Genomic DNA, 27,263 nt, shown 5'->3' on the forward strand with positions numbered 1-27,263 from the left:
GCAAGTGTCACTCTGAGGCATATGGAGGACACCACGCTGGAGATAGAACTGCACATAAGGTATTGCAATCTGATTTCTATTGGCCTACTCTCTTCAAAGATGCCCGTAAGTTTGTCTTGTCTTGTGATGAATGTCAAAGAATTTGTAATATTAGTAGACGTCAAGAAATTCCTATGAATTATTCTCTTGTTATTGAACCATTTGATGTTTGGGGCTTTGAATATATGGGACCTTTTCCTGCCTCTAATGGATATACACATATTTTAGTTGCTGTTGATTAAGTTACTAAGTGGGTAGAAGCTATTCCAACTAGTAGTGTTGATCATAACACCTCTATTAAGATGCTTAAAGAAGTTATTTTTACGAGGTTTGGAGTCCCTAGATATCTCATGACTGATGGTGGTTCACATTTTATTCATGGTGCTTTTCGTAAAATACTTGCCAAGTATGATGTTAATCATAGAATTGCATCTCCTTATCACCCACAGTCTAGCGGTCAAGTAGAATTGAGAAACAGAGAGATCAAATTAATTTTGTAAAAGACTGTTAATAGATCTAGAAATAATTGGTCCAAGAAACTTGATGATGCATTATGGGCCTATAGAACTGCATATAAATATCCTATGGGTATGTCTCCATATAAAATGGTTTATGGAAAAGCATGTCACTTACCTCTCGAACTTGAACATAAGGCATATTGGGCTATTAAGGATCTCAATTATGATTTCAAACTTGCCGGTGAGAAGAGGTTATTTGACATTAGCTCACTTGATGAGTGGAGAACTCAAGCATATGAGAATGCCAAGCTATTTAAAGAAAAAGTTAAAAGATGGCATGACAAAAGGATACAAAAGCGTGAGTCTAACGTAGGTGATTATGTGTTGCTATTCAACTCTCGTTTAAGATTTTTTGCAGGAAATCTTGTCTCTAAATGGGAAGGCCCTTACGTTATCGAGGAGGTCTATCGTTCTGGTGCCATAAAACTCAACAACTTCGAAGGCACAAATCCAAGGTGGTGAATGGTCAAGGAATCAAACATTATATCTCAGGTAACCCAATAAATGTTGAAACTAATATTATTGAAAACGTAACCCCAGAGGAATATAGAAGGGACACTTTACAGAATGTTTCAGACTCCAAAAAGGAATAGGTATGTGGTACGGTAACTAGACCGACTCCAAAACAGTTCTAATAGCAAGTTTTCTTTGTTTTGGAATATTCAAGAAAATAGGAAAATAAGAGGTAGTCCGGGAAGGACACAAGGCCTCCATGAGGGTGGAGGACGCGCCCTACCCTACTAGGCACGCGCCCCCTGCCTCATGGGCACCTCGTGTGCTCTCCGGACTCCGTTTTCTTGCACGTTACTTTTTTGGTTGATAAAAATTCATTATATAATCTCCCGGAGGTTTTGACCACCGTATCACGCAAATATCTTCTGTCTTTGTTTCAAGCTATTTTTCTGACAGATCTAGAGCACCATGACGTCTCCAAGAGCTCCCAAGGACAAGTTTTTCGAGAGGGTCAACAACCCCGGCCCTACCTCGCGGAGGTGCTGCATCACCCTCAAACCATTGAGATGCGTGAGGGGGTGCTGCACATCTGCGATGTGGAGGGACCAAGAAGTACCAGAAGTGTGGAGGCAAGGCTCGAAGCGATGGAACAACAAGTTTTCAAGTGCCAAGGGATGGTGGAGCGCGGACTTAATGCCAACCATATGATGATCGCAAAGTTCACCAGCAACCACAAGTTGGACGCCAAGGATATTGGGGAGACCATCTTCAAGCTTCATGAGAAGATCGAGCACCTCCAAGCCCAGATCTATGACGTGCAAAACCAAAACTATGAGTATGAGTATAGATTCAAGAAGATGAGTTTGGCTGCAGATTTGAGGATCCCGGAGACTCGGTCATCCTTCTATGATGGTGAACCTATGCCTTGGAAGACGGATGACAAGCCTACATCCTCAACAACTCCTTCTTCACCACCTCCGAGGACATAATCACATGGGTATGGGCACTCCCCTTGGCAACCGACAAGCTTGGGGGAGGTGCCCTAGTATCATATCACCATCACACTCCTATCTTTACCGTTTTTCTTAGTTTGATCCTTTTGGTAATATCATGATCTAGTAGAATAAAGTTTTGGTATGAATTAGTTTTGAGTTTTGCTTTGTGATCCCTCTATGTAATCGAGTCCGTGAGCTATATATAATAAAGATTAGTGTTGAGTCAAGGGCTTTGATATCTCGCTATGATCTTGAGAAAATAGAAAGAATAAGAAGAATAAAAAATTTCATATTGATCTTATGGATAGTAATGACTTCACATACAGAGAGTATGAGGCCTAAGTTGTTGAGAGTTGACAAACATAGTTTTGGTCATCGTTGCAATTAATAGGAAGTAATAAAGAAAGAGAGGTTTTCACATATAAATATACTATCTTGGACATCTTTTATGATTGTGAGCACTCATTAAAGTATGACATGTTAAAGAGTTGATGTTGGACAAGGAAGACAACTTAATGGGTTATGTTTTATCACATCTCAGTTAAAGTATATTGTCATGGATCGTCCAACATGTTGAGCTTTCCTTTCCCTCTCATGCTAGCCAAATTCCTTGCACCAAGTAGAGATACTACTTGTGCTTCCAAATATCCTTAAACCCAGTTTTGCCATGAGAGTCCACCATACCTACCTATGGATTGAGTAAGATCCTTCAAGTAAGTTGTCATGTTGCAAACAATAAAAATTGCTCTCTAAATATGTATGACTTATTAGTGCGGAGAAAATAAGCTTTATATGATCGTGTGATATGGACATAATAAAAGCAATGGACTGCATAATAAAGGTTCATATCACAAGTGGCAATATAAAGTGACATTCTCTTGCATTAAGATTTTGTGCATCCAACCCTAAAAGCACATGACAACCTCTACTTCCCTCTGCAAAGGGCCTATCTTTTACTTTATGTCTTTTACATTATGCAAGAGTCAAGGTAATCCTCACCTTTCGGTTTTTCATTTTATCCTTTGGCAAGCACCTCGTGTTGGAAAGATCCTGATATATATATCCAATGGGATGTAAGTTAGCATGAACTATTATTATTGACATTACCATTGAGGTAAAACGTTGGGAGGCAACACTATAAGCCCCTATCTTTCTCTGTGTCCGATTAAAACTCCATAACCATAAGTATTGCGTGAGTGTCAGCAATTGTAGAAGACTAAATGATAGTTGAGTATGTGGACTTGCTGAAAAGCTCTATTCTTGACTCTTTCCGGTGTTTTCTTCAATGACTGAGATTATAGTTTGTTAGTTCTCAATGAAGTTTCTGATTCATACTTGACATCGTGAATAGATTGTTACTTGAGCATAAGAAATCATATGAAAAAATATATATGTTGTTGTTATAAGAATGATCATGATGCCCTCATATTCGTATTTTATTTTTATTGACACCTCTATCTCTAAACATGTGGACATATTTTTCGATATCGGCTTCCGCTTGAGGACAAGCGAGGTCTAAGCTTGAGGGAGTTGATACGTCCATTTCGCATCATGCTTTTATATCGATATTTATTGCATTATGGGATGTTATTACACGTTATGTCACAATACTTATGGCTATTCTCTCTTATTTTACAAGGTTTATCATGAAGAGGGAGAATGTCGGCAGCTGGGATTCTGGGCTGGAAAAGGAGCAAATATTGGAGACCTATTCTGCACAGCTCCAAAAGTCCTAAAACTCCACGAAAGTCATTTTTGGAATTAATAAGAATTATTGAGCGAAAGAAGTACCAGAGGGGGCCCACACCCTGGCCACGAGGGTGGGGGGCGCGCCCACCCCTACTGGGCGCGCCCCCCTGCCTTGTGGGCCCACTAGTGGCCCTTCGGTGCCCATCTTCTGCTATATGAAGTCTTTTACCTTGGAAAAGATCATAAGCAAGCTTATGGGATGAAACTCCGCTGCCACGAGGTGGAACCTTGGCGGAACCAATCTAGGGCTCTAGCGGAGCTGTTCTGTCGGGGAAATTTCCCTCCGGGAGGGGGAAATCATCACCATCGTCATCACCAACGATCCTCTCATCGGGAGGGGGTCAATCTCCATCAACATCTTCACTAGCACCATCTCCTCTCAAACCCTAGTTCATCTCTTGTATCCAATCTTTGTACCAAAACCTCAGATTGGTACGTGTGGGTTGCTAGTAGTGTTGATTACTCCTTGTAGTTGATGCTAGTTGGTTTATTTGGTGGAAGAGCATATGTTCAGATCCTTAATGCATATTAATACCCCTCTGATTATGAACATGAATATGCTTTGTGAGTAGTTACGCTTGTTCCTGAGGACATGGGTGAAGTCTTGCTATTAGTAGTCATGTGAATTTGGTATTCGTTCGATATTTTGATGAGATGTATGTTGTCTCTCCTCTAGTGGTGTTATGTGAACGTCGACTACATGACACTTCACCATTATTTGGGCCTAGAGAAGGCATTGGGAAGTAATAAGTAGATGATGGGTTGCTAGAGTGACAGAAGCTTAAACCCTAGTTTATGCATTGCTTCGTAAGGGGCTGATTTGGATCCATATGTTTCATGCTATGGTTAGGTTTACCTTAATACTTCTTCTGTAGTTGCGGATGCTTGCAATAGGGTTAATAATAAGTGGGATGCTTGTCCAAGAAAGGGCAATACCCAAGCACTGGTCCACCCACATATCAAATTATCAAAGTAACGAGCGCGAATCATATGAGTGTGATGAAACTAGCTTGACGATAATTCCCATGTGTCCTTGGGAGCGCTTTTCTCATTATAAGAACTTGTCCAGGCTTGTCCTTTCCTACAAAAAGGATTGGGCCACCTTGCTGCACCTTATTTACTTTCCTTGCTTGTTACCCGTTACAAATTATCTTATCACAAAACTATCTATTACCTACAATTTCAGTGCTTGCAGAGAATACCTTACTGAAAAACATGTGTCATTTCCTTCTGCTCCTCGTTTGGTTCGACACTCTTACTTATCGAAAGGACTACGATAGATCCCCTACACTTGTGGGTCATCAGGAAGCGTAAGAAACCTCCCGGATCCGAGCATAACTCCATTAAAAAGACTAATACCAACGATGGCAATACTTAGATCTATTCTCGCTTTTGTGCCTAGCTAGGGGCGTTAAACGATAGCGCTTGTTGGGAGGCAACCCAATTTTATTTTTGTTTCTTGCTTTTTTCTTCTGTTTAGTAATAAATATTTCATCTAGCCTCGGTTTAGATGTGGTTTTATGTTTTAATTTGTGTTTGTGCCAAGTAGAACCTGTAGGATAACCTACGGTGATAGTTAATTTGATTCTGCTGAAAAACAGAAACTTTTGCACGCACGAGAATAATTTTAATAAATCATAAGGACTGCTTTTGAGTTGATTCTTTTTGAAGTAGATCAATAGACGAACTTCCCAGGACTTCCTATTTTGGTAGTATTTTTAGAGTTCCAGAAGTATTAGAAAGTTACAGATTGCTACAGACTTTTCTGTTTTTGACAGATTCTGTTTTTCGTGTGTTGTTTGCTTATTTTCATGAACCTATGGCTCGTATCGGGGGGTATGAACCATAGAGAAGTTGGAATACAGTAGGTTTAACACCAATATAAATAAAGAATGAGTTCATTACAGTACCTTATGTGGTGGTTTTTCTTTCTTGCACTAACAGAGCTTATGAGATTTCCTGTTGAGTTTTGTGTTGTGAAGTTTTCAAGTTTTGAGTAAAGATTTGATGGACTATGGAATAAGGAGTGGCAAGAGCCTAAGCTCGGGTATGCCCATGGCACCCCAAGATATTCAAGGACAACTAAAAGCCTAAGCTTGGGGATGCCCCGGAAGGCATCCCCTCTTTCGTCTTCGTCTATCGGTAACTTTACTTGGAGCTATATTTTTATTCGCCACATGATATGTGTTTTGCTTGGTGCGTGTTGTATGATATGAGTCTTTTATTTTTAGTCTACCACAATCATCCTTGATGTACACACCTTTTGGGAAAGACACACATGATTTGGAATTTATTAGAATACTCTATGTGCTTCACTTATATCTTTTGAGCTAGATAATTTTGCTCTAGTGCTTCACTTATATGTTTTTAGAGCACGGCGGTGGCTTAATTTTCTAGAAATTATTGATCCCTCACGCTTCACTTACAGTATTTTGAGAGTCTTTTAGAACAGCATGGTATTTTCTATGGTTATAAAATTGGTCCTAGAATGATGGGCATCCAAGTTGGGTATAATAAAAACTATCATAGAAAGTGCATTAAACACTATGATCAAATTGATGCTTGATAATTGTTTTGAGATATAAAGGTGGTAATGTTAGATCCATGCTAGTTGGGTAATTATGAAATTGAGAAATACTTGTGTTGAAGTTGGCAAGTCCCGTAGCTTGCACGTATGGTAAAAGTTGTGTGACAAATTTGTTGCATGGGGTGCTCTTTTAATTGTCTTCCTTATGTGTGGAGGTCGGGATTGCGCGATGGTTAACTCCTACCAACCCTTCCCCTAGGAGCATGCGTAGTAGTACTTTGCTTCGAGGGCAAGTAAACTTTTTCAATAAGTATATGAGTTCTTTATGACTAATATGAGTCCATGGATTATACGCACTCTCACCCTTCCACCATTTCTAGCCTCTATTATGCCGCACAACTTTCGCCGGTATCATGCACCCACCATTTACCTTCCTCAAAACAGACACCATACCTACCTATTATGACATTTCCATACCCACTCGGAGATATATTGCCATGCAACTTTTCACCGTTCCGTTTATTATGACACGCCCCATCATTGTCATATTGCTCTCTGCATGATCATGTAGTTGACATTGTATTTGTGGCAAAGCCACCTCCAAAAAATTTCATACATGTCACTTTTGGTTCATTGCATATCCTGGTACATCGCCGGAGGCATTCACGTAGAGTCATATTTTGTTCTAAGTATTGAGTTGTAATTCTTGAGTTGTAAATCAATAAAAGTGTGATGATCTTCATTATTAGAGCATTGTCCCAAGTGAGGAAAGGATGATGAAGACTATGACTCCCCCACAAGTCGGGATGAGACTTCGAACTTTACAAAAATAAAAGAGGCCAAAGAAGCCCAAAAAAAGAGGCCAAAGAAGCCCACCAAATAAAAAATGAGAGAAAAGAGAGAAGGGACAATGTTACTATCTTTTTCCACACTTGTGCTTAAAAGTAGCACCATGATCTTCATGATAGAGAGTCTCCTATGTTGTCACTTTCATATACTAGTGGGAATTTTTCATTATAGAACTTGGCTTGTATATTCCAATGATGGGCTTCCTCAAAATGCCCTAGGTCTTCATGAGCAAGCAAGTTGGATGCAGGCCCACTTATTTCTTTTGTTGACCTTTCATATATTTATAGCTCTAAGTGCATCCGTTGCATGGCAATCCCTACTCACTCACATTGATATCTATTAACGGGCATCTCCATAGCACGTTTATATGCCTAGTTGATGTGAGACTGTCTTCTTCCTTTTTGTCTTCACAACCACCACCCTATTCCACATATAGTGCTATGTCCATGGCTTGCACTCATGTATTGAGTAAGAGTTGAAAAAGCTGAAGCGCGTTAAAAAGTATGAACCAATTTCTTGGCTGAAACCGGGGTTGTGCATGATGGGAGTATTTTGTGTGATGAAAATGAAGCATGGCCTAACTATATGATTTTGTAGGGATGAGCTTTCTTTGGCTATGCTATTTTGATAAGACATGATTACTTGTTAGTATGCTTGAAGTATTACTATATTTATGTTTTATGAACTTTTATCTTGAATCATTTGGATCTGAACATGCATGCCACAATAAAGAAAATTACATCGAGAATTATGCTAGGTAGCATTCCACATCAAAAGTTATGTTTTTATCATTTACCTACTCGAGGACGAGCATGAATTAAGCTTGGGGATGCTTGATACATATCCAACGTCTCTATGATTTTTGATTGTTCCATGCTATTATATTACCCGTTTTGGATGTTTATGGGCTTTAATTTACACTTTTATATCATTTTTGGGACTAACCTACTAACCGGAGGCCCAACCCGAATCGTTGTTTTTTGCCAATTTCAGTGTTTCGAAGAAAAGGAATATCAAACAGAGTCCAAACGGGATGAAACCTTTCGAAGCGATCTTTTTTGAACAAACGCAATCCAGGAGAGTTGGAGTGGACGTCAAGAAGCAGCCGAGGCGGCCATGAGGCATGAGGGCGTGCCCTAGGGGGGTGGGTGCGCCCCCACCCTCGTGGGCCCCTCGTGGCTCCCCTGACCTACCTCCTTCGCCTATATATATCCACGTACCCTGAAAACATCCAGGAGCACCACGAAAAACTATTTCCACCGCCGCAACCTTCTGTATCCGTGAGATCCCATCTTGGAGCCTTCACCAGCGCTCCACCGGAGGGGGAATCGGCCATGGAGGGCCTCTACATCATCTCCAAGGCCTCCCGATGAGTTGTGAGTAGTTTACCACAGACCTTCGGCTCCATAGTTATTAGCTAGATGGCTTCTTCTCTCTCTTTGATTCTCAATACAAAGTTCTCCTTGATCTTCTTCTTGATCTATTCAATGTAACTCTTTTTGCAGTGTGTTTGTCGAGATCCGATGAATTGTGGGTTTATGATCAAGTTTATCTATGACAATTATTTGAATCTCCTCTGAATTCTTTTATGTATGATTGGTTATCTTTGCAAGTCTCTTTGAATTATCAGTTTGGATTGGCCTACTAGATAGATCTTTCTTGCAATGGGAGAAGTGCTTAGCTTTGGGTTCAATCTTGTGGTGTCCTTTCCTAGTGACAACAGGGGCAGCAAGGCACGTATTGTATTGTTGCCATCGAGGATAAAAAGATGGGGTTTATATCATATTGCTTGACTTTATCCCTCTACATCATGTCATCTTGCTTAATGCGTTACTCTGTTCTTATGAACTTAATACTCTAGATGCAGGCAGGAGTCGGTTGATGTGTGGAGTAATAGTAGTAGACGCAGAATCGTTTCGATCTACTCATTACGGACGTGATGCCTATATACATGATTATGCCTAGATATTCTCATAACTATGCACTTTTCTATAAATTGCTCGACTGTAATTTGTTCACCCACCATAATACATATGCTATCTTGAGAGAAGCCACAAGTGAAACCTATGGCCCCCGGGTCTATATATTATCATATAAGTTTCCAATCTACTTTTATTTGCAATCTTTACTTTCCAATCTATATCATAAAAATACCAAAAAAAATTATCTTATCTTATTATCCCTATCAGATCTCACTTTCGCAAGTTACTGTGAAGGGATTGACAACCCCTTTATCGCGTTGGTTGCGAGGTTCTTGTTTGTTTGTGTAGGTACGAGGGACTTTTCAGGAGCCTCCTACTGGATTGATACCTTGGTTCTTAAAAACTGAGGGAAATACTTACGCTACTTTGCTACATCACCCTTTCCTCTTCAAGGGAAAACCTATGTAATGCTCAAGAGGTAGCACTGAGGTCGAGGGAGAGTTTCGTCATCACGGCGGCGTGGTGATGATGAAGTTACCGGTGCAGGGCTTCGCCTAAGCACTACGCCGATATGACCAAGGTGTGTAACTATGGAGGGGGGCACTGCACACGGCTAAAACAATTGTCTATTGTGCCTTTGGGATGCCCCCTGCCCCCGTATATAAAGGAGGGGAGGAGGAGGCCGGCCAACAAGGGGCGCGCCAGGGAGAGGGGGGTCCTACTAGGACTCCAGTCCTAGTAGGATTTGGCCCCACCCTTTTTTCCTTCTACCGGAGAGGGAAAAGGGGAAGGAGAGGGAGTAGGAGAAGCAAAGGGGGGTGGCGCCCCCTTCCCAAGTCCAATTCGGCCTCCTTCCCAAAGGGGGGTGCACCAGCCCTTGTGGGCTGGTGTGCTTCCCTCTTATGGCCCATAAGGCCCAGAACTTCTCCCGGGGGGTTAAGGTAACCTCCCGGTACTCCGGAAAAATGCCCGAACCACTCGGAACCATTCTGATGTCCAAATGCAACCTTCCAATATATTAATCTTTATTTCTCGACCATTTAGAGACTCCTCGTCGCGTCAGTGATCTCATTCAGGACTCCGAACAAACTTCGGTATATCATATCACATAAATTCATAATACCAATCATCATTGAACTTTAAGCATGCGGACTCTACGGGTTTGAGAACTATGAAGACATGACCGAGACACGTCTCCAGTCAATAACCAATAGCGGAACCTGGATGCTCATATTGGTTCCTACATATTCTACGAAGAACTTTATCGGTCAAACCACATAACAACATACGTTGTTCCCTTTGTCATCGGTATGTTACTTGCCCGAGATTCGATCATCGATATTATTATACCTAGTTCAATCTCGTTACCAGCAAGTCTCTTTACTCGTTCCGTAACACTTCATCCCGCAACTAACTCATTAGTTACAATGCTGGCAAGGCTTATAGTGATGAGTATTACCGAGAGGGCCTAGAGATACCTCTCCTAAACATGGAGTGACAAATCCTAATCTCGATCTATGTAAACCCAACAAACACCTTCAGAGACACCTGTAGAGCACCTTTATAATCACCCATTTACATAGTGATGTTTGGTAGCACACAAAGTGTTCCTCCGGTATTCGGCAGTTGCATAATCTCATAGTTTGGGGAACTTGTATAAGTCATGAAGAAAGTGGTAGCAATGAAACTGACATGATCATAATGCTAAGCTAACGGATGGGTCATGTCCATCACATCATTCTCCTAATGATGTGATCCCATTCATCAAATGACAACACATGTCTATGGTTAGAAAACATAACCATCTTTGATAAACGAGCTAGTCAAGTGGAGGCATACTAGGGACTATATATTTTGTCTATATATTCACACATGTACTAAGTTTCCGGTTAATACATTTCTAGCATGAATAATAAACATTTATCATCAATTAAGGAAATAAATAATAACTTTATAATTGCCTCTAGGGCATATTTCCTTCAGGCGGCGTGCCTCAAAAGGAGGCAAGGATATGGGCCGGCTCCTAGCAGGTGGCCCATCGCCACCTCAAAGTCTGCACCCACCTACTACGACAAGACAGGGCGTGGCAACAGTGCCACTTGCCACCCCAGAATCCCGGAAGGAATGTGGCCACAACGTAGACGTACCAGGCGGACATCCCTCGCCTGGCACGGCACTGTAGCCACGCGACCCATGACGACGCCTATGTCAGGCAGGGCCATGCCCCCATGACGGGCGATCGGCATGGCCCACAGGAGGCGGGCCCCACCAGCCCCCATGTACCAGAAGACAGCAGGGCCTGAGCAGGCGGCCTCAAGGGGAGGCCAGCTCCTAGCAGGCGGCTGCCCCTCCCCTTGGAGTCTGTGCACAATTAACCATAGTTGACGGGGTGTGGCTACAGTGATCGCCCGTCAGGCGGCGGCACTGTAGCCACGCGCCCCCCGACCAAGCCATCGTCATCAGGGGCAAGGCTACAGTGCAGCTTGGTCCCCCTGGCCCGCAGGCGGTGGGCCCTACCTGTCGGCTGAGTTCACGGCAGCCGGCAGGACCCACCAGGTGGCGGGCCCCAACAATCGGCGGAGAAGTCGGAGCCCAGAGACACTGACGGCCGAGTCCCAGGACCAGCTGGATTACCATTGTACCCCTAGGGTGTAGTCCTATATAAACCCCCTAGGGTCACCCATGCAAAGGGTTCAACCCATTTTTAGATCACACATACCCATATCTAAGGAGAAGTAGAGCTAGCTGCCTTCTTCCTCCTCTAGCCCGAGCAGCTCAAGGAGCACCCTTGTACTTGCTATTGATCATAGTGATGCAGAGACCCCGCAGAGCGGGATTAGGGGTATTATCTCCACGGAGAGCCCCGAACCTGGGTAAGACCCGACGTCGTTTGTGGTCTTGCCTACTCCCGCTTCTAGAGCCCGACAAGGTTCTATTGACCCCCTACATGATTAGCCACCCATTGGCATATGTGGAGGAAATACCATGACAATCGCCGAGGCCTCACCTCCCCCTCCTACTCCAACCGCTGGCCAGGCCATCCCTCTACTCACCCGCAAACCCTATTATTCTGCGGCCACGCCAGCCTTACACAATAGCCGAAGCAGTCAACCCTCATACTCCCCTTCGCATGGGCATCCACTGTCGCGTCTTCCCCGGCTCCACGTCGTTCCCTTCCTAGGCCTCTTCGTCATCCACCGCCTTGGGTCTCTGGGCGCAGCGTGGTCAACATGGTCAATGAATGACAGCCATCAGAAGACGATTGTACATGGTGACGATGATAGCTGGACCCACCAGCTACATCTTCTGATGCAAGGAAGTGCCTCCATATTACACGCAAAAAGAATGATTCCTCCTGCTAACAGATGAGACCCACCATATATATCTTCGCATGCAAAGAAGTGCCTCCTTATCCTCCCTAACTATTGGGACCCACCCGATCGAAGCGTACGTAGTGTTGTTTGGCTGGTCGCCAACGTGTATGTACATACTAGTCGACCGGTGTCTCTACAACAATGACCCATGGCCGAGCAAGCAGCTACACGTGTGGTAGTAGAGCCCCCGACGTAGCAGTTCAGGCAGTCCAGTCTAAACTGTGTACACATACGTACAACCAGATGCCAAAAATACGGCCACATACATACATACGGTCGGGGTCTCGAACGCCTACTCGCGCATACGTACGGCCAGGGCTCGTGTACATGGAGAGGCAGCGGACGGCATCAACGACGTCTTGTTCATCGGCAGCCAACCGGCTGGGTCAGAACGGATAAACTACGTCGTGTTCATCAGGAGACAACGAAATGCGTCGTGTTCATCGGGAGCCAACCGGCTTGGACGGAACAGCCAAAACGAGACCTGGCGTACCGCGGAACAGAGGAAACAGACTTGTGTTCGAGCTCCTACGGTCGAAACGGGGTGCTGTTGATCAGGAGGGGTGTGGGGTACCGCAAAATAGAGGAAACTAACTTGTGTTGGAGCGCCTACGGTCGAAACGGTGTCCTATTCGTTAGGAGGGATGTGGTGTACCGCAAAACGGGCCTCCATGGGATACTGTTCATCCATCGTCTAGTGCTTCACTCCAGCCTCCACGTGCTACTGTTCCTCCACCATCGGCTTCCTCCAGCCTCCATGGGGCTACTATTCATCCATGGGCTACTGTTCACCCAGACTCCATAGGGTATTGTTCATAGAGCCTCCACGGGGTCCTGTTCATCCACCCCCAACCGGATGGGGTGCGGCGGTCTCCTCGGGGTCCTATTCATCTTGCGGTAACGGCCTACTATCACGGGGTCATGTTCACCCAACCCCGACGGAACTGTTCATCCACAGCCAACCAACCGGCTCGACTCACCACGTCTCGACTCGTTCTACGTACCACGTGCATGGTAGAAACGGTCAATGTTCATCAAGAGGCAACCCAACACCGGATAGCTACGTCTCGAACGGGGGCTCGATTGGCTTCAGTAAGCAGCAGCAGTGATTGATCGCTTGGGTTCAGTTAGCAGTAGCAGCGAAGGAATTGCCCGGGTTTAGTCAGCAGTGAATGAATCGGTCGGGTTCAGTTAACAGCCAAGGGGTCAATCGATCGCTCGGGTTCAGTAATGTAGTTAGTGCGATCGCTCAAGTTCATTTAGCCAACGCCTCGTGCACACGCGCGTACACAAGAGAAACACGCAAACACCATAGTGCATTGCTCGGCCCCGACCACCCACCATAACCGGGAACTCCCTGATATTTTCCTTGCCCTCGCTTCTACAATGATTTTTCCGTCATGGACGGCCCAAAGAATGTCATGCAGGTGCTTCTCCGGCCCGCCCAGGATGAAAAGCCCATTTTTTGTCATGATTTTTTTTCATATAAGTAGGAGCCCACCACATCTATGATGATACGTGGTTTTGTCACAATTATCGTCATAGAAGTGTCATAAGCATGACATGAAAAAAATTCGTTCAAGCCAAAATGTCATGGATGTGTCTTTTTTTGTAGTGCCCGGGAGCGGCGCACGGTGAGGAAGCTGCGGGCGGTGGCTAGGGTTTGGATCGATTAGGTTGATACCATGTTAGGGGATATAGGGGTTTGGTGGAATTGTTGTTGTATTGCTTGAGCCTCATGGGTATGTATATAGGAGTACATGATCTACTTGGAGTACGAGACATGCACGAATACTTCCTAGTCTATCCTATGTTTCCAATACAATCACATTACACAACATGCTTCAATCGGCATGGCAATCTGCTACAACTGATGGTGATTTTTGTTACCATCGGCACGACGGGGAAATCTGCTACAACCAACTGTGGCATGCGAGGGAGGGGTGAGAGCTGGTGATGGTGGAGATGATGCCCTTAGGTGCTACAACTGATGGCCATTTTTGCTGGAACCGCGACAGCAAAAAGTTGCATCCAACACTGCCGGCGATGGCGATGACAACTTTTAGTGTTGCATCTAGTGAATTGTTTGCTAGAACCAACCGGCAAAAAAGTTGCATCCACACCGACTAGTGCTGGAAATGGACGACCAGGCAAGTCATTTTGTTGGCACTGACTTTTTGATTTGCTACAACCGGCAAAGTTTTTTTGCTGCTTCGATGGCGTGTTTCGTTGCAACAGTCGCCGCCGACGACAAAATTTTTCTGCTGGAACCATTGGTGTGTTGTGCTGGAACTGTGTTTGTTTTTTTCTACTGCTAAGGCAGTGGATTTTTTGTTGCTGAGAGATTTTTTGTTTTTTGCTATAACATGGTGGTGGGAATCGATGACGAGGCTAGCCAGAGGTGGACGATGCCGGAAAATGCTACAACCATGGCAAACGCTGGAATCGGCCATGGAGAGATGGAATCACAACAGAAGATGGAGCTCACCCACAGTCATGTTGCAGTCCTCATAGCCACGCGGCGAGAGGTGGTGTTGCCGATGGAGGAGGGGGGAAGATAGAGAGGGTTGTGCACGTGGGGGATGTGGGAGTGGGATGGGATGCTTCGATCTAACGGTTTCTACGCATCGCATCTAATGGCCTAGGTTGGACTGGCGTAGAGTACTGCCCTTTTTTGTTCACCGCGACTAATTTCGGGACTAAATTTGGGTTGGGTTTGCATTCCCATTTTCAGCCTAAATTTTGGCCAGATTTGCGTTCCCATTTTCCGCCTAAATTTGGGTCGGGTCTGCATTCGCGCGAACACGCCACGGACGCTCGTCCCTTGTGCTCCCTTGGCACACCCATATGTGGCACACCCACCCAATTCCCTCCCCTCTCTACCAAAACCCTCCCACCCTCCCGCCATGGCCGACGCACCAAATCTCGCCGCCACCATCCCGCTTCGCGGCCCGGAAGAAGCTGAAGAAGGTGCACACCATGGTGAAGGCAGATGTCGAGTCGTCGAAGCGAGATGGTCAGGCGAAGCGGGGGAAGGAGAAATAAGACGCCAGCCTCACGGTCATTGCTGCCCTCGTCGCCGCGGCCATGCAAAAGGCCTTTATCATGATGGGCTTGCTCGTCGATCCAACCCTTACCGCCGTCGTTGTGACTGCGACCAGTATGGGCCCGACGCCCCCCCTCCCCCCGCTTCCGGAGTCACCGCACATGTTAAAAATGCCGGTGATGTATGAGTTCCTTCCCATACCCGACCAGACCACGTCCCGATTCTCCACTTAGCCCTGGGAGAACTCGTCGGAAATGGGTGACTACGTGTCAAGTTGCACACAGTGCCCGCCCCCATCGACCTCAACCACACCCTTGTGGCTAACCAATCCACCGAGACATAAATGAAGTACTTTCATGTGATTTTGCAAGCCAACTTGCTCGATGTGCGCGAACTGTTTTCTGAAACGCCTACCTCAATGTTGGACGAAGTCTTGGAGAAGATGATCAACAAGGGTGGCCAAGCTTACGATAAGGACGAGACCCAAGAGGCCAATGCCAAAACAAGAGCAAGGGAGGTCGAGCTTGCGTATATCTCCAAGGAAGTGGAGATCATGGCGGCCGACATGAGAAAGATGAACCCAAAAAAGAAGGCTTGGTTTGAGAGCAAGAAAAAGGTCATACATGGCCGATACTATGCTTTATCATCTTCTTATTTGTCCGTTTGTCATGAACTAGGGCCTAGATGCGTGAATATGGCCGTGGGGATCCTTTTGGTGCAATGATGTATGCCAACATGGCATATGGTACTATGCAAAACGCTATCTATTTGCTTTATATTTTGCTATATATTTGCTATGTTTGGCTATGAATATATGCAAGTTGAAAATGACTGAGAGGACCAAATGGATGGGCACACTGGTCATACAGACCAAATCGGTCGGACGGTTGGATGCACCACCCAGATTGACGCAGACAGCAGCAGACACGGGCCAAACTGGCGACCCAAACGGATGAAAGTGAGTCCGTTTGCGTCCCTGCATTGGAGTTGGCCTTATGAATCTCTTTTGTGACAGAGGGTGGATTTTTATCAACTCAAAATGAAGTATCATGAGAATACAAATACAAGATGTTTTCTCCCCTCCCCCGGCAAACCTTGTAAATCTCTTTCTCGGCAAACCATGTAAATCTCACAGGGCAGCAATATTCTTTTTATGAGAGATCTCTAAGGGCATCTTTAATGTCAGTGACAAGCTTGTCTTTCTTATGCCCTCTATGTTATCAAGGGAGGAAAATATGTATAGTAGTGAGTACAATTTTTTTATAATGAGATGTGTGTGGAACCTAATCAATATGCGCATTAATATAGTAATATATAGTGATTAAAGTAATAAGTAAACATGTGACAAGTGAAATGGATATTCAATTTGGCTCTATGGAGCACATGCTCTTGCCTGGTAAAAGTGGATATATTATACAGTGGAGAAAATTCTACTCGGTATCTCTTAGGCGTGAAGAGATAATTTCATTATTGAGAGAAAGCGACCATTTCTCTTTATCTCTCCTTTAACTCAGCTAAGTTCTCATCTCTGGTAAAAAAAGTGATGACTTTAAAGTAGGTCGTCTCTTGCTACCTTCCCTGCCTCCCTAGTAATTAATCGAGTATCTCTATTACTATAGTATATATGGTTATGAAAAGTAAATAGGCAAACATGTGGAAGTTATCTTGTGCAATGAAGAAAATACCCATCTCTTAGGTGTGAAGAAATAATATTCTTAAGAACATATGACAACCTTTTTTTCTCTTCCAACTTAACAAAATCCTCATGTGACGTCTTTAAGAAAAGATTGGCATTATGCAGTAGTCGATGTCTGCATCCCATGTCTTGGTTGTTGTCCAATGGCACCATAATAAAATTGGTCGTTTATAACAAAAGTTTATTGTCAATGAAGTAGAAGTAGGTGTCATTTGTGTTTTTCTTTGAAGTTTGGTGACTTTATTCAAATAATTAACAAGTCCTTTACAAGAAATGGAACCCAAAAATCGGGGATGATCCCTCCAGACCTCACAAGATCTCTCAATAGAACCAAAGCGAGCAAGTTCATGTGACACCTCATTTGCTTCTCCCCACAGTGCAATATACCTGCCAAACCTACTCATTAAGTTTCAACATTCATCGGTCACCACCACACCTAAAGGTCAATAAACCAATGGATTATGAATAGACCGGACAATCTCCAAAGAGTCGCTCTCCACCACGAGGTAGTGGATGCCCATTCCTTCTTCTAACTAGAGACCATGAAAATTGCTTCATCCTCCATCGAAGGAATGTCGAGGCCCTGTTGCCCGCTGTAAAGCAATTAACTGAGTCATGGAGAACAGCCCCCCGGGGCCCCATTATCCCCTGGCTTTTGGAATATTAACTCATGACTTGTGAATTCTGAAAAATGAAAAAAAAATCATGGACTAAAATGTTATGTAAGCGCACCCAAGGTTTTGTGACAAAAATGTCATTGTCGTTGGTTATGAAAAATGCCTATAAATAAATGGCTAAACTAGCTAATTTTATCTCTCCAAATTTTGTTTCATCGCGTTGCTCCATAATGAAAGCTAACTATGACCACAGATGTTTGGTCATTCAAGAACTAAACTTACCGTTATGCCTCATTTTCCTTGAAAGGTTATCCTCCAAACTCAAATGTCCCTTGATTTTGTTTGCCCCTACATTGCTCCTTGTGTCGACTGCTCAACAATCACCCGCTTTATGTGCTCACCATGGAAAATAATAAAGATGTCCGCTTAGGTCTTCTCATCAACGTCGTCTCCCATGTGCACTCTCCTTGCACGCCTTGAACCTAGCGCTCTAACCCTAAATCATTGGTAACCCTTCTACCACCCGGTCTAATGAGTTGCAGTAACCGAACAAATTGTTACCCCATTTGCCATTTACTCCCAACTATGTTCGAGTAGAAAGAATTGAAATCTAGGTTTGTTGACCTTGCTTGTGGCCAATCAAATGTTATTCCCCTCCCCGTTTCAGTTACTTATATTTAGTACATCAAGTTATCTCCGCGGAGTTGAACCGTTTTGTGTGAAATTTCCATTCATTCACTAAACTCATCCTTCGGTCGTACACACATTTGTGACTTGAGATCCCGATTGAAAAGACATACTTGAATTTGAGAGTTAACCAAATCCATAAACCTCCACATTGCCCTGATATTTGACCATTCCCCTCTGTCTTCTGTCCCTTCGTTTATTTATGGTTAGTACATGAGGTTATTTTGTAGGAGTTGAACCATTTTATGTGAAATTCCTTGTTTTAATTTACCATTATGCCTCCTTTGCCTTGAAAGGTACCTATGTTTTCTTTGCACCCTCATCGCTCCTTGTGTCAACCAAGCCACCTGCTATGCCTCTCCAAAAAAAATAATAAATATGACCGTTTAAGTGATCTCATCGATGCCGTGTCCATGTGCCCTCTCCTTGCACGCCCCGAACGTAGTCCTTTGACCTAGGTCATTGGTAACCCTCCCCCTCCCAGTCTAATGAGTTGCGGTAACGTGACGAATTGTTACCCTATTTGACATTGCTCCCAACTATGTTCGAGCAGCAAGGATTGATGTCCAAGTTTGTCGAGCTTTGCTTGTGGCCAAACAAATGCCATTATCCTCCCCGTTTTGGTTACTTATGTTAATACACGAAGTTTTCTATGGGGAGTTGAACTGTTTTGTGTGAAATTTCCATGCATGCCCTAAAATCTTACTTTGACTGCACACATATTCGACACACTCGATGGCCCGGTTGAAAAGAGATATGGTTGAATTCTGAGGTTAACTAAATCAATAGACCTCTGCATTGTCCTGATAATATTTGGACATTCTCCTTTGACGTTTTTCATCCTGTTTTTTTGTGGTTACTGGGTGGGGTCATTCTCACAGGAATCAAATCATTTTATGTGAAATTCTGTGTTTTAATTAAACATGTCATTTGTTCATACACATATTCAATGGGTTGACTAAAAGATTTTATGCGAAAATAACCTTGGATTTATTTAGGATTGCTAGTGATACAACAAACTCCAACAAAGAGAGAAATTATGCCCGGGTCGCTGGGGAGCCGACCAGACACACACACCCCCGTGAGTTGAGGGCGCGCCGCCGCTCCCACCTGGAGCCGGCGTGATCTCGAAATTTGTGGATAGATTTTCTGCGAACATGAAGTCTTCAAGCTTAGACCTTTTTGGGCCAGCATGTCAGAGATGTGGTAGACCGCATGCATCAACGACAACACCCCATCTTCTCCCTCATCAACAGATAAGAGGGAGACAGATCTGGATACACTCTTGTACAAGGAACAAACAACACCAACAGCTCCTCGCCTCCAACCCAAAGATCGATGATGAAGAAAGAGAAGCTCCGGCAGACCAATCTACCCAGAAAGGTTGATACATCTGGTGTCGCTCGCGCCACCAGAGCCGGAGAAGATGCCGGAGGAAACTCTATTCATACCCACGAACCATTAGTAGCACCGGGAAGAGAAGCCTCGCTGGAGACAAAGATGGACATGGGGAGAACAAACTACTCTGCCGCTGCTGCAACGCCCAAAGGACGAACCGCCGGAGGACAGAACCTTATCTACAACCTACATACTAGTACTACTACTACTGTACACAAGTCAAGGATGGCAATGGGTAGGGTATGGACAGGGTAGAGCAATACCATACCCGTATAGTCAGTAGGTACAAAATTCTACCCATATACGCACCCCATGCGTGTGCAACTTTACACATACCCATACGCGACGGGTACCCGTACCCATTGGGTACCCAACGGGTAGAATAAATAGTACACAAGTTGTTCACATTTTTACACTCACTCATAGCACATTTGACAAAAAAACAATTATCTCAGCTCAATAACAGGTAGATGAGTACAACATACAGATAAGTCAATAGGACTAGACAAGTCACATGACAAAACTAATGATTAATTGATGACAATTTAACATTAGTTAACAAAAGGATAGGGTATGAGTGTACCGTGGGTACGAGGTTATACCCGTACCCTACCCATTACTTAATGGGTAGAGTATGGATACTATCATGTGTATAAAGTGTGTCCGTACCCTGCCCATACAAGTATTGCACCCGCGGGTACCCATACCCATGGATAAAATTACCATCCTTTTGTCTAGCTGGTAGATCAGGCCCTACCCCACTTCGCTCCGGCGCCTGCGAGACCGCTGAAGGAGGTGGGAGGCGCCGATCCGCCGGCAAACACGGGGAGCCGATGGATTCGCTCAGAAATCTGCTACTAAAACAAATTACGATATTGCATTACCAAAGGCTTGTAGCCTCCGCGTTGTCTCGACAACATTAGATCACACAACATTTTTATTTAACCGACAAACTGTACTCGAACATCGAACATTTTAGGCATATTTTTTTTGAGGTTGAAACATTTTAGGCATATGGGCAGCTTAAATTCCTCCGAACGGGTCCAAAAAAACCACATGGGCCATCCAACCTGCGCGATTGGCAAAGCCAGTTGCACCACCCACTCCCCTCACCCTTATAGCTGGCCAAATGGGCCGGTTTTTTCGGGCCGGCCCGTGAGCACGCCGGCACGGCCCGCCTTGGGCCAGGCATGACACGGGCTAAACGGGCCGGGCCAGGCACGCGGCACGCCCTGGGCCGTGCCTGGGCCTAGAGGCTGGGCACGCGGGCCGGCACGGCACGGCCCGATTACGTTTTTTTTTATTTTTTTATACATATATATATAGCCCAACATGTAAAAATAGGCTAAAAACGTTCAGTGCGTCAAATAACAGGCTAAAATTATGCAGCCCACTGTGCTAAACGGGCCAACGTGCCGGCCCGTTTACTAACTGGGCCGTGTCTGGGCTGCAGGCTGCAGCACGCGGGCCGGCACGGCACGGCCCGTATAATAATCGTGCCTTGGCGGGCCGGGCCGTGCCAGGCACGATTAGGATGGGCCGTGCCGGGCCGGGCCGGGCCGGCCCGTTTGGCCAGCTATACTCACCCTTCCCGAGCTCTCATGCCACCGATCCATCCACCACGGCGCGATCAAGACCAGATCGGTCCATGCCCGCCGATCCCCCGATCCCCGCCGCCCGTCCCCCGATCCGACGGCCGCCGTCGCCCCGGAAGCCACCGGCGGCACGTGCTGCATGCCGAGCCAAAGCCAGACAGCAGGCAGTGCTGAAAACTGCACCGTCTACCACTATTCTACTCCCGTATATTTACTGGCCTCCCTCCCATAAATAAATGCGGGCATATTGATGATGAGGCATAGAAAGCAAGCCAGCACCCCAAAAGCCTCCCTTCTTTAATTTGCACACTCCCCAAATCTCCTCCTCCTCCGTCGCTCCGTCCCCATCTCCTCCTCCTCGCCCGTCCATGAGGATCAGGAGGAGGCCGCAGCAGCCCTCCCCCTACACCGCCGCCCTGCTGCACCACCAGCAGTACCGCGCAGATCCGTCCACGTCCGCGCAACAGACCCCGCGGAATGCGGAGGAGCGCGGCCCCGGCGGGGGCGGCGACGAGGAGGAGGGGCGGCCGAGGCCGCCGCATCTGCATGCCAATGCGGATCTCGGCCGCAAGCCCGCCGCCGCCAGGCGTCTGGCATTGCCGCAGGTGCGCCGTGGCTCTTTCTTGATTCGGCTTGTTCGTGGAAACGCCTGTTCGATCTCGCGGTTGCACCCACGGTGCAGGTGCCTAGATCTGGACGTGTAGTCACATCTGAATGTTTCTTGTTGCTTTTGCTGCGTTCCAGGACAATGCAGTCGAGGGCCAGGGTGCGACGGCGGAGCAGGGAGCTGACGGTGCTCACAGGAGGTATGGATTCTTCGATTAAACAAGTGCAGAAAGACATACACTCCTACATGGGAGAGAAAGATGACAGCTTTGTGAATTTTGACTAGGAAATGGATTGTTTTTCCTTCTGTTGGTATCTTTCCCTTTGTGTTCTTCCACTGTTTGATAGTGCCCATGCCAGCTTGACCCATAGAGTCTAGGCATGGCCGGATCCAACTATTATTTTAGTGCACGCACTGCACCTGCCTGACGGACAAGACGGCCCTGTGGGCATGTTCTCTTCTCCCATCCGTCCGTCCGTCCGCCCCATAATTTCATACTGCGTACACACATAGGCGCTGCTTCGTCTTGTTGCCGTCTCGGTCGTGGATTTGTTTGGTTTCCTTTTCTGATCTCGATCACAGCCTGTTCGTTTGGCCGTTGTTTTGTTGTGCGATCCGGCGGCCTTGGCCGCTAGTGCGCATTGTCATCATGGCTTGCCACCTACTACCTGTTTCGTCAGTCACGTCTTGATCGGCGCTGTTAATCCCGGGTTTGTTTTGTGCGAAAGATGATGCAGTTTTTTTGCACCTGCAGCAGCAATGGCCATGGCGGCGGCGCCGGCTGGAAGCTGGACGTGGCATGCACGGGCGCCGGCGAGCGGGCGGTGAAGGTGGAAGATCCGGTCACGAATGGCGTGGCGGCGCCGGCGGTGTTGTCGGCCGTCAAGGAGGAGAAGAATGGCAGCGGCGGTGCGGCTGGCGGGGCCAAGAAACGGCGCGGCCCGGCGGTGCTGATGGAGGGGTCGCGGTGCAGCCGCGTGAACGGCCGCGGATGGCGATGCAGCCAGCCGACGCTGGTCGGCTACTCCCTCTGCGAGCACCACCTCGGCAAGGGCCGGATGCGCAGTGCGGCGGCGGCCGCTGCCGCGGGCGTCGGTGGCGGCGGGCGCGGAGGCCCCGGCCAGCTCGGCCGCACGGAGCACCGGTCCAGGATGCCCGTCGGTGTCGCGGTGACCACCGTGACGGGCAAGGCCGAGGAGCCGGGCCTGCGGCCCTACTAGGCGGTGGGCGACGTGAATCGGTGCTGCGTCTTGTGTGGTGTTGATATCAATGTCGGCGGTGGCATGCAGGTGAGGGCACATGGACATGGGAGCAGCCAGCGGCGATCTGGGCCTGTGATTAGTGGTTTGTGCACCTGCGCCTAAATTCGACCGGGAATGCCCGTGTAACTGTGGCAGCGGCTGCCATCATCAGCCATGCAACACTGCGACTGTGCAAGTGCAGGCGACGCTTGTAAGAAGAACAGTGTCCTCTCGTGTAGCTCGATCGTTTGTTCCTGTGGTTGCTGCAACTTTGAGGGGTAAAGCACATACATTTTGCTCAGAGGAAATAGTTGCCGTACGACTTGTGAACGACGGAAACAATTGTTGGGCATTCATTGACGATGTTAGAATAAGAAGTTTTATCCCCCTCAAAAAAAAGAATAAGAAGTTTTATACTACTACTACAAGCTAACGTGATTTTTAATAACGTAATTTTTATTGTAGCATATATTAATATACAGTACAAAATGACGATGGTTTAGCCACGGAAAAATAGATGTAACAATTCTAAAAAAAATGTAGCAGCTACTCCGGATCTGCTGAGGCCGGGCCCAGGTGGCTATACATAATCGGCTGAGTACACACAGCATGTACGTTACGGCGATCCGGATCTGGCACCACCACCCCCACCAGGCTCTGTTACGCACGACGGGAGATGCGGGCATGCGACAAACGAACTGACGCGGCTCGTCCGTCGGCGTTACATTCTTTCTTCCTTCCTCGTTCCGTTGTCACGTCGCCATTCGCCGGGTCTCCCTCCCGCCGCGCGCGCGCGTCCCACAAGGCCCGCCCCCGCCGTGCACCGTCTACCGCCCGCTTCACTGTTGCGGGGTAGCATAGGCGGCGTGCACCAGCTAGCGGTGGCGGATCTAGGAGTTAAACTAGTTTTTTTGGCTAAACGCACTCCACTTTATTGCTCGTTAATACTACTTCTGCACCGAAATACTTGTACTTGGGTAATATTCATCGGGATACAATTTAAATCGGGGAGCTAAAAGAGCCAAAGATGACGTCCAAGTGTAAGACTAAGAGAATGTTAGCGAGGCTATGCGTCTTGAGATTCGAGTTTCTCCCTTCAGAGATGACGGAGCACTTATGGAAAGATGTCGTAGTTCTTTTGATTTCCCGGACAATATTGCCATGAAGCCCTCCATTGCCGGACAAGAGGTCATTCACTACTTCTTTGCAATCGGAGCTGTCTCCACTTGGTCTAGATAAAGATAAGATGCAAGTGATAGCGCCTCTCGACAAGTCATGGCTTCAAGGACAATTGGATCAACAATTCCTGGGCACGCCATCGCCTAAGGATCTAAGGTAATCACCCGCCGAGCTCCTGCACACCGCACTAACGGAGCCCCTGCTTGATGATCTAGACACAACACCATCAACATGAATCATGGCTATCCCCTCGGCAGGAGGAATCCATCGAGGATGATTGACAGGTGCCTTAGTAGCCTGTTGTCATGGTTAATGCTTAGTTTTACACACTTCAAGATTAGATAAGTATATCTAAACAAAAAAGTGTGTTTCCTGTGGGCTTTGGAAATCATTCTCATGTAAGGCTTTCTTCCTAGCATGCCAAATGGCCCATAGTTTGACCAGAATAGAAACAGAATCAGCTGCGGGATTGATTCCATCAATGAGAAGATCCACCCACTACTAGGGAAAACCTTATATACAGAATCTTACCAGCAGCGCGGTTTAAAATAAGGCGCTACTGCTACATAGCAGTAGCTCGTGTCAACAAAACACGCTCCAAGATATACACATAACAGTAGTGCGTCGGTAGTAAACAACACTACTACTATAATTGTCATGACCTTGCCGCCAAACTAGTTATAGCAGTAGCGCCTGTTTAGTAAATGTGTTGTAAGTGTGTCTAGTGCCACCCCTAGTTGGTTTTGGAGTATTTACGACAAACTTGGTTGAGGGACTAATGTGTTTGTGAAAATTGCAGGATAACACAGGTAGTAGTCCCATATTGATTCGGTTTACCTACCAGAGATGACCCATAAAATGTGTGAAGACATTGAAAACAATGGTGGTCTGTGAAGATATTCACATTAAAGACTATGACAAGAGAAGACATCGCATGAAGACTATGGAGTGTGAAGACATAGTTGTTTCGTAGTTTCCTTTTCTTCTTTGTTGAGTCATAGGAACCACCGTACTGTTAAGTGGGGTCCAAGTGAACTAAGTCAGAGTGACTGATGTGATGCTCAACCAAATCATATGTCTTCGAGCGAAGACAATGAGGGCAAATCTTATCCAGAGCTGGATGAGTCAGTTTTGCTTGTAGCCCAAGCTAAACTGCCGCGTGTGTTTGAAATCTGACCGTTGGACACGTGTCAGTTCTTTAGTGATCCAGGGTCATTTTGGACAAATCAGGTCGGGTTGCCTCCTGGCTATAAATAGCCCACCCCTACACCATAAATTGGTGGCTGCTCAGAGTTAGTGCACGGCTTTTGTCGTCTAAGAGCAACCCACCTCCGAACCTTTGAGAGAGTAATCCTTGCGAGGACAAAGTCCAAAACACCCAGAGCCAAAGAGTGTTAGGCATCACTGAAGTCTTTCCGTCCGCGTGATCTGAAGACTTATTACACCTGAGGACTGTGAATCCTCCAGCCGGTTAGGCGTCACGTTCTGAGCATCCAAGAGTCATTGTGGATTGCCAGTGAACAAAGTCTATGAAGGTTTGGAAGTCTCCCTTGAAGACTTACCAGAGTGATTGGGCGAGGACTAAGTGTTCTTAGATCAAGGGAAATAAGGTGAAGACGCAGTCTTCTGAGTTGAATCTCAGCCTCCCTAACCAGACGTACAGTTGTCACAGCAACTGGAACTGGTCCAACAAATCCCTTGTCCTCTCCGAGCAACTGGTTCTATCCTTCCTCTCTCTCCTTACTTACAGTTTGTCTCCGTGAAGTCTTTGCTTATTTGCCTGATCTGACTGACTTCATTAAGTGAAGACTATTTACTGTTTGTCTTCATACTATCTTCCATCCTGATCCATACTACCTAGCTGCTAATAGTGTTCGTGCTTTCACTACATTGCTTACTTGACTATGCCTTGTCTAGTATAGTCTACCTTCCACTGCATATCAATAGGTTCATTTCTATTGTTTGTCTTCAAAGCACCCCTGTTTTGAAGACTTTCATAAAAATCGCCTATTCACCCCCCTCTAGTCGAATACTAGCACTTTCAATTGGTATCAGAGCAAGGTGCTCCCTTGTTCTATGTGTTTCGGTTTAACCACCTGGAGTTTAGCTATGTCGACTGTAGGGATAATCAAGGTCTCCGTTGCATGCCCTGTCTTTGATGGCACTGATTATCCCTACTGGAAGAATAAGATGCGTATGCATCTTGAAGCCATTGACGCCGATCTCTGTATGTCGTCAAGAACGGCGTTCACAAGGCCGGTGAAGGTGTTACTCCTGCTGATGTCAAGAAGTTCATCCAACTGGACTCAACTGCCAAGAACATCATCTGTGGTCATCTGACCAAAGGGCAGTATGGTCGTGTGAGTGATCTGGAAACTGTGAAGCTAGTCTGGGACTGGCTCTCCAAGGTCAACGAAGGCGTATCAACACAGAGAGATTCAAGGATCAGTGTTCTTCGCAATCTTTTCAACCACTTCAAGAGAAATGACAATGAGAATGTCCAGCTCACATTTGATCGCCTCATCGATATCACAAGTGAGCTTCATGCACTCAGCACCACTGAGATCACCAAGCACGAAATTGTCAAGAAACTTTTGAGATATCTTGACAGCTCATTTGAAACCCTGGCCCTTATGATTCAAGAGCACCCTGACTTCAAGACTCTCGATCCGTCTGACATACTTCAGAGGCTCAACACACATGAGTTCCAGCTATCTGAGAAAAGAGATATCTATGGTCTCAACTATGGCCGGCTGGCCGCACTTGCGCTT

At 46.1% G+C, this 27,263-nt stretch overlaps 1 protein-coding gene across 2 annotated transcripts; it reads left to right on the forward strand.

The window, feature by feature from the left end:
• The first annotated feature begins 21,693 nt into the window (after positions 1 to 21,693).
• On the forward strand, positions 21,694 to 23,646 carry LOC123157378 (spidroin-2). Of its 2 annotated transcripts, none has more exons than XM_044575646.1 (3): positions 21,694 to 22,070; positions 22,210 to 22,271; positions 22,830 to 23,646. In XM_044575646.1, exons 1-3 carry the CDS (start codon positions 21,834 to 21,836, stop codon positions 23,290 to 23,292), a joined length of 762 nt encoding a protein of 253 aa, XP_044431581.1. In that variant the 5' UTR covers positions 21,694 to 21,833; the 3' UTR covers positions 23,293 to 23,646. The 2 variants fall into 2 exon arrangements, with proteins under 2 accessions (XP_044431581.1, XP_044431580.1); XM_044575645.1 differs by having other exon boundaries at positions 21,696 to 22,070; positions 22,827 to 23,646.
• The last annotated feature ends 3,617 nt before the right edge of the window (positions 23,647 to 27,263 follow it).

The sequence above is a fragment of the Triticum aestivum genome, chromosome 7B (genome assembly GCF_018294505.1).
Source record: "Triticum aestivum cultivar Chinese Spring chromosome 7B, IWGSC CS RefSeq v2.1, whole genome shotgun sequence".
Lineage (NCBI taxonomy): Eukaryota > Viridiplantae > Streptophyta > Magnoliopsida > Poales > Poaceae > Triticum > Triticum aestivum.

Bases quoted from the DNA above. Each gene is read 5' to 3' on its own strand.
- LOC123157378 (XM_044575645.1), top strand. From the start codon at position 21,834: ATGAGGATCAGGAGGAGGCCGCAGCAGCCCTCCCCCTACACCGCCGCC. The intron at 22,071-22,209 runs GTGCGCCGTGGC...GCTGCGTTCCAG, and splicing joins GGCGTCTGGCATTGCCGCAG to GACAATGCAGTCGAGGGCCA. The intron at 22,272-22,826 runs GTATGGATTCTT...TTGCACCTGCAG, and splicing joins GCTGACGGTGCTCACAGGAG to CAGCAATGGCCATGGCGGCG.